Source organism: Berghia stephanieae, unplaced genomic scaffold (assembly GCF_034508935.2).
Source record: "Berghia stephanieae isolate SIO BIC M18660-M18661 unplaced genomic scaffold, UCSD_Bste_1.3 scaffold3890, whole genome shotgun sequence".
Lineage (NCBI taxonomy): Eukaryota > Metazoa > Mollusca > Gastropoda > Nudibranchia > Aeolidiidae > Berghia > Berghia stephanieae.
Genome location: NW_027625167.1, coordinates 858 through 7,329, shown reverse-complemented (window position 1 = coordinate 7,329; position 6,472 = coordinate 858). Strand labels below are relative to the sequence as shown.

At 95.8% G+C, this 6,472-nt stretch overlaps 1 protein-coding gene across 1 annotated transcript; it reads right to left on the bottom strand.

Moving 5' to 3' along the window:
* Positions 1–166: 166 nt before the first annotated feature.
* LOC144961737 (uncharacterized) lies at positions 167–1,308 on the bottom strand (the record flags this gene model as incomplete). Its single annotated transcript, XM_078894832.1, has 3 exons — positions 167–249; positions 885–937; positions 1,198–1,308. Coding segments are annotated over 3 exons (247 nt in total), but the record flags the coding sequence as incomplete, so codon positions are not given.
* Positions 1,309–6,472: the final 5,164 nt, after the last annotated feature.

The window sequence follows — 6,472 nt, the reverse complement described above, 5'->3', positions numbered from 1 at the left end:
CGCGCCGGGCCCCCGGGGCGGGGAACGCCCCGGCGGGCCCGCCCCAAACCGCCGGCCCCCCCGGCCCGCGCCGCGGCCCGGCGGTCGCGCCGGCGCGACCGCCCGCGCGACGCGGACGTACGACTCGCGCGCCCGCCGCCGGACCCCGCGCCCCCCCGCGGCGCGCGCGCGGCGGAACGCGCGCAGCCGCGCGGCGGCGACGCGCGGCGGGCGCGGGGCGGGCGGCGACCGCGGAGCCGCGCGCGGGCGCGCGCGCGCACCGCGGGAATCGCGGCCCCGGAACGCGCGGACCCCCGCCGCGGCCGGACACCCCGCCGGCCGGACGCTCGGCGCCGGGCCGCCGCGCCGCCGACGCGCCACGCGGATCGCGCGCGCCCGGGAAACGCGAGCGCGCGCGGGCGCGGCGGCGCCGAGCCTCGCGGGCCCCTGCTCGGGCGGGCGCGCCGGCGCAGCGCGCGCGTCCGACCCGAGCGCGCGCGCGGCCAGCGCCCGCGCGCGCCCGGCGGCGGCGCGCCGCGGGGGCGGCATCGCCCGACGCGCGCGCGGGCGCCCGCCGCGCGCCCGACCGCGGAAGCGCCGGCGCGGCCGCCGCGCCGGCCGGACGTACGCGGCCGGCGACGCGCGGACCGGCGCCGGCGCGACGGCGCGGCCACGGCACGTCGCGCGCGGCGCCGCGCGTCGACGCGCGCCGCGCCGCGCGCGCCGGCGCCGACCCGGCGCGCCGCGCGGAACCGGTCGTCGCGCGCGACGACCGCCCGCGCCCGCGCCGGCGCGCACGACTGGGGGGCGCGCCGCGCAATCGGATCGCCGGGACGCCGCGCCCGCGCCGGCGGACTCGGCCTCCGCGCGGCGCGCGCCGCCGCCGACCGGAGACGCGCGCGCGCCGCGCGCGCGGCCGACCGGATGCGGCACGCGGACGCGCGCGCGGCGGTTCGCGCCGCGGAATGCGGCCCCGCCGCGCGCGCGCCCGCGCGCCGCGCCGACCGCGCGCGCGCGCAAGGCGCGCGGACGGACCCGGCGCGGCCTCGCCCGCGGGCGGCGCGCGGCGCGCGCGCGCGGACGCGCGCGCGCGCCGCCGGAGCGGCGGGCGAGGCGCTGCGCGCGGCGCGCGCGGAATCCCATCCGCGCGGCGGCGCGGCGGACGCGCGGCGGGCGCGGCGCGCCGCGCGGCGCCGGCGCGGCGGGCGGACGCGGGACCCCCGGGTCCCCGCGCGCGCGCGCGCCGCGGCCCGCGCGCCGCCCGCGCCGCCGCCGCGGCGCGCGCGGCGCGGCCGCTGCCGGACGCGGCGCGCGGCGCGCCGTAGACCGCGGATCGGACGCGCCGCCGGGACCACGCGGCGCCGCGGACGCGCGCGCGCGCGCGCGGAACGCGCGGCGGGCGCGCCGTCCCGGACGGCGCGCGGCCGCCGACGGCCGCGCGCCCGCGCCCGGGCGCGCGCGGCGACGGCGGTCGCGGGCCGACCGCGGCGAACGGGCGGCGCGTCGCCGTCGCCCCGCCCCGCGAGACCGCGCCGTCGCGGGGCGGCGGGCTGGCCGGCGCGCGACCCGCGCGCGCGCCCCGCGCGCCGCCGCCCGCCCGAACGCGTCGGCGACGCGCGCGCGCGCGCGCGCGCGGGGCGCCGGCGGCCGCGCCGCGCGCGCGGAAGCGGCCCGCGCTCCCCGGACCCCCGTCGAAGCGCGGACGCCGGTCGGGCCGCGGCGGCGGCGCCCGCGCCGGGCGCGCGCGCGGCGGTCTGACGCCGCGCGCGGCCGGCCGACGGAACGCCCGCGCGCGCGCCGCCGCGCGGCGCGGCCGCGCGCGCGCGCCGCGGCGCGGACGCGCCGCGCCGCGTGGGGCCGCGGCGCCACCGCCGCCTCGCGGTCGGACGTCGGCCCGGACCCGCGGCGACGGGTCCGCGTCGACCGGAGCCGGCCGGCACGCGCGGCCGCGGCCCCCGCGACGCGGTCGCTCGCGGCGGCCGTCGGCGCCGCGCCGCCGCGCGCGGGCGCGCCGCGGGGGCGCGGAGGCACGCGCCGGGGCCGCGCGGCGTGACCGGCCGCGGCCCCGGAGGGGTCGCGCCCGGCGGCCGGCGGGGGCGGACGGGCGCCGGCCCCCGGAGGTCGCGGCGCGGGGGGGGACCCGGCGCGCGCCGGGCGGCGGCGGGACGGGCGAGTCCCGCGGCCGCGCCCCCCCCCGCCGGCCCCGCCCCGGCGCCCGGGGCGGCGGACCGCGGACGCGCCGGCGGCGCGCGCGGGGGGGCCGCCGCCGGCCCCCCCCGGGCCCCGCCGCGCGCCGACCGGCGGGCCCGCCGCGGGGTGGCGGCGCGGGCCGCGCCGGTCGCGCGGCCGCGCGCGCGGCGCGCGGGGCGCGCGGGCGGTGCGCGCGCGGCGCGGGCGCCCGGGGCCGGGGCCGGGGCGGACGGCGCGCGGCCGCCGCGGCGGCGCGGCCGCGCGGCGCCGGCAACGCGGGGGGCGCGCGGGCCGCGCGCGGGGCCGCGGGCCCGCGCCGCGCGCGCCGGGGGCGCGACGGCGGGCGCGCGGGGGCGCCGCCGGCCAGGGGGGGGCCCCGCGCGCGGGCACGCGCGGGGGGCGCGCGCGGCGGCGCGCGGCGCCGGCCGCGGCCCCCGGCGGGGGAAACCGGGAGGCCCCGGCGCGGCGCCGCGCCGCCCCGGCCGCCGCGCGGGCGCGCCCGCCGCGGGAGCGCCGCCCCCCGCGCGCGCCAGCGGCGCGGCGCGCCGGCGCCGCCGGCGCCGGGGCGGCCCCGGGGGCCCGGGCGCCGCGCGCCGCGCGGCCCGCGGGCCCCCGCGGCCGCGCCGCCGGCGCCCCGGCGGGGAACCGCCCCGGCCGGGGGCCCGCGCAGCGCCCCCCCCGCGGCCCGGACCCGGCGGCCGGCGCGCGCCCGCCGCGCCGCGCGCCCGCGCGCCCCCGCCCGCCCGCGTCGGCGGCGGCCCAGCCGCGCCTGACCCCGGGCCCCGCCGCGCGCGCCCGGCCGGGCCCGGGCCGGCGCCGCCGGGCGGCGCGGCGCGCGGGCGCGGGCGCGCCGCGCCGCGCCGGCGCGGCCGCGGGCACCCCGGCGGGGCGCCGCGCGGCCGCGGCGGGCCGCGGCGCGGCCGCCCGCGCCGCGCCGCGCCGGCCCCCGCCGCGGCGGGGGCCCCGCGCCGGGGGCCCCCCCGGGGCCCCGCCGCGCGCGCCCCCGCGCGGCCGCGCCGCCCCGCGGCCGGCCCCGGCGCGCAACGCGACCCCGCGCCGGGCCCGCCGGCCCCCACCCCACCCCCCCCCGGAAGGGCGCGCGCCGCGCCGCGGCCGCGCCCGGGGCCCCGGGGGGGCCGCCCGCGCCCGCGGGGGCCCGCGCCGCGGCCGCCCCGCGCGGCCGGCGCCGCCCCGCGCGGGCCGCGCGCAGCGGCCCCGCGCGCGCCGCGCGCCCGCCGCGCCCCGGGCCCGGGGAACGGGGGGCCGGGGGCAGGGCGCCGACCCCGCCCGGCGCCGGACGCCCCGGAACCGCCGCCGCGCGCGGCGGCCGCGGCCCCGCGCGCGCGCGGACCGCCCCCCCCGGGGCGCGGGGGGCCCCCGCCCCCCCCGCGGGCGCGCCGGGAGGGCCCGGCCCGCCGCCCCCCCCCCGCGCCCGGCGCGCCGAGCGGCGCGCGGCGGCGGGGGCCCCCGGGCGCGCCCCGCGCGCGCGCGCCGGCCGCGGGCCCGACCGCCCCACCAACCGCGCCGCGCGCGCGCGGTCCCCCGGGGGAGCCGCGGGCGCCGCGCGCCGGCGCGGCGCGCCCGCCGGGGCCCGGCCCGCGCGCGGGGCGGCCGCGCCGCCCCGCGCCCCCCCGCCCCGCCCCCCCCGCCGCCGCCCGCCCCCCGCCCCGGCCGCCCGCCCGCCCGCGCGCCCCGCCCGCCGCGCCGCCGCCCCGTGCCCGCCCCCCCGCCCCGCGCCCCCCCCCCCCCCCGCGCCCGCCCGCCCCCGCCCCCGCGCCGCCCCCCCGCCCGCCCCCCGCGCCCCCCGCCGCCCCGCCGCCGCCCCGCCCCCGCCCCCCCCGCCCCCCCGGCCCCGCCCCGCCCCCCCCCCCGCCCCCCGCCGCCGCCCCGCCACCGCCCGCCCCGCTCCCACCGCCCCGCCCCGCGCGCCGCCCCCGCCCCCCCCCGCGCCCCGCCCCCGCCCCCGCCGCCGCCGCCCGCCCCGCGCCGCCCGCGCCCCCCGCCCCCGCCCCCGCCCCCCCCCGCGCCCCCCGCCGCCCCCCCCGCCGCCCGCCCCCCCCCGCCCGCCCCCGCCCCCCCGCCCCCCGCCCCCCCCCCCCGCCCCGCCGCCCGCCCCCCCCGCCCCCCCCGCCCCGCCCGCCCCCCCCGCCCCCCCCCCCCCCCCCGCCCCCGCCCCCCCGCCCCCCCGCCCCCCCCCCCCCCGCCCCCCCGCCGCCGCCCCGCCCCCCCCGCCGCGCGCCCCCGCCCCCCCCCGCCCCCGCCCCCGCGCCGGCCCCCCCCCCCGACCGCCCCGCCCCCCCCCCCGCCCCCGCCCCCCACCCGCCCCGCGCCCCCCCCGCCCGCGCCCCCCCCCCCGCCCCCCCCGCGCCGCCCGCCGCCGCCGCGCCGGCCCCCCGCCCCCCCCCCCCCCCCGCCCCCCCCGCCGCGCCCGCCCGACGCCCGCCCCCGCCCGCCCGCCCCCCCGCGCCCCGCGCCCCCGCCCGCCCCCCGCGCCCCCGCCCCCGCCCCCGCGCCCGCCCCGCCGCCCGCCGCCCCCCCGCGCCCGCCCCCGCCGCCCCCCCCGCCCCCCGCCCAGCGCCGCGCCCCCCCCGCCCCCCGCCGCCCCCCCGCGACCCCGCCCGCCCCCCCGCCGCCGCCGCCCCGCCCGCGCCCGCCGCGCCGCCCCCGCCCCCCCCGCGCGCCCCGCCCCCCCCCCGCCCCCCCGCCCCCCCCACGCCCCCCCCCCCCCCCCCCCCCCCCGCCCCGCCCCCGCGCCCGCCCCCCCCCGCCCCCCGCCCCCCCCGCGCCCCCCCCGCCCCCCCCACCCGCCCCCCCGCCGCGCCCCGCCCCGCGCCCCCGCCGCCCGCGCGCCCCCCCGCCCGCCGCGCCCCCCGCGCCCCCGCCGCCGCGCCCCCCGCCCCCCCCGCGCGCCCCACCCCCGCCCCGGCGCGCCGCCCGCCGCGCCCCCCCCGCCCGCCCCGCCGCCCCCGCGCCCCCCCGCCCCGCCCGCGCCGCCCGCGCCGCCCCCCCGCCCCCCCCCCCCGCGCCCCGCCGCCCCCCCCGCCGCCCCCCCGCCGCCCCCCCGCCCGCCGCCCGCCCCCGCCCCGCCCCCCCGCTCCCCCCCCGACCCGCCCCCCCTCGCCCCGCCCCGCCCCGCCCGGCCGCCCCCCCCCGCCCGCCCCGCACCCCCCGCCCCCCCCCCCGCCCCCCCCGCCCCCGCCCCCGCCCGCCCGCCCCCGTCGCCCCCCGCCCGCCGCCCGCGCCCCCGCCCCCCCCACCCCCCGCCCGCCCCCCGCACCCCCGCCCCGCCCCCCCCGCCCGCCCGCCCCCCGCCCCCCGCCCACGCCCCCCCCGCCGCCCCGCCCCCCGCGCCCGCCGCCCGCCCCCCGCGCCACCGCCCGCCCCCCCCCCGCCCCCCCCCGCCCCGCCCCCCCCGCGCCCCGCCCCCCCCGCACCGCGCCCCCCCCGCCCCCCCCCCCCGCCGCCCCCCCCCCCCCCCCCCCCCCCCGCCCCCCCGCGCCCCGCCGCCCCCCCCCCCCCCCCCCGCCCCCCCCGCCCCCCGCCCGCCCCCCCCCGCCCCCCCCCCCGCCCCCGCCCGCCCCCGCCCCCCCCCCCCCCGCCCGCCCCCCGCCCCCGCCCGACCCCGCCCCCCCCCCCCCCCCGCCCCCCCCCCCCCCCGCCCGCGCCCCCCCCGCCCCCCCCCCCGCCCGCCCCCCCCGCCCCGGCCGCCCCCCCGCCCGCCCCCCCGCCCCCCCCCCGCCCCCCCCCGCGCCCCCGCCCCCCCCCCCCCCGCCCCCGCCCCCCCCCCGCCCCCGCCCGCCCCCCCGCCCCCCCCCCCGGCCCCCCCCCCGCCCCCCCCCCGCCCCCCCCCCCGCCCGCCCCCCCCCCCCGCGCCCCCCCCCCCGCCCGCCCCGCCCCCCCCCGCGCCCGCCCCCCCCCCCGCCCCCCCGCGCCGCCGCCCCCCCCCCCCCCCCCCGCCCCCCCCCCCGCCCCCGCCCCGCCCCGCGCCCCCGCCCGCCCCCCCGCCCCCGCCCCGCCCGCCCCCCCCCGCGCCCCGCCCCCCGCCCCCCCGCCCCCCCGCCGCCGCGCCCCCGCCCCCCCGCCCGCGCCCCCCCCCCCCGCGCGCCCCCCCCGCGCCCCCCCGCGCCCCCGCCCGCCCCGCCCCCCCCCGCCCGCCCGCCCCGCCGCCGCCGCCGCCCCGCCGCCCCGCCCACCCCCCCGCCCCGCCCCGCCCCGCCGCCCCCGCCCCCCCGCCGCCCCCCGCCGCCCGCCCCCCGCCGCCCCCCGCCCCCCCCCCCGCCCGCCGCCCCGCCCGCCCGCCCCC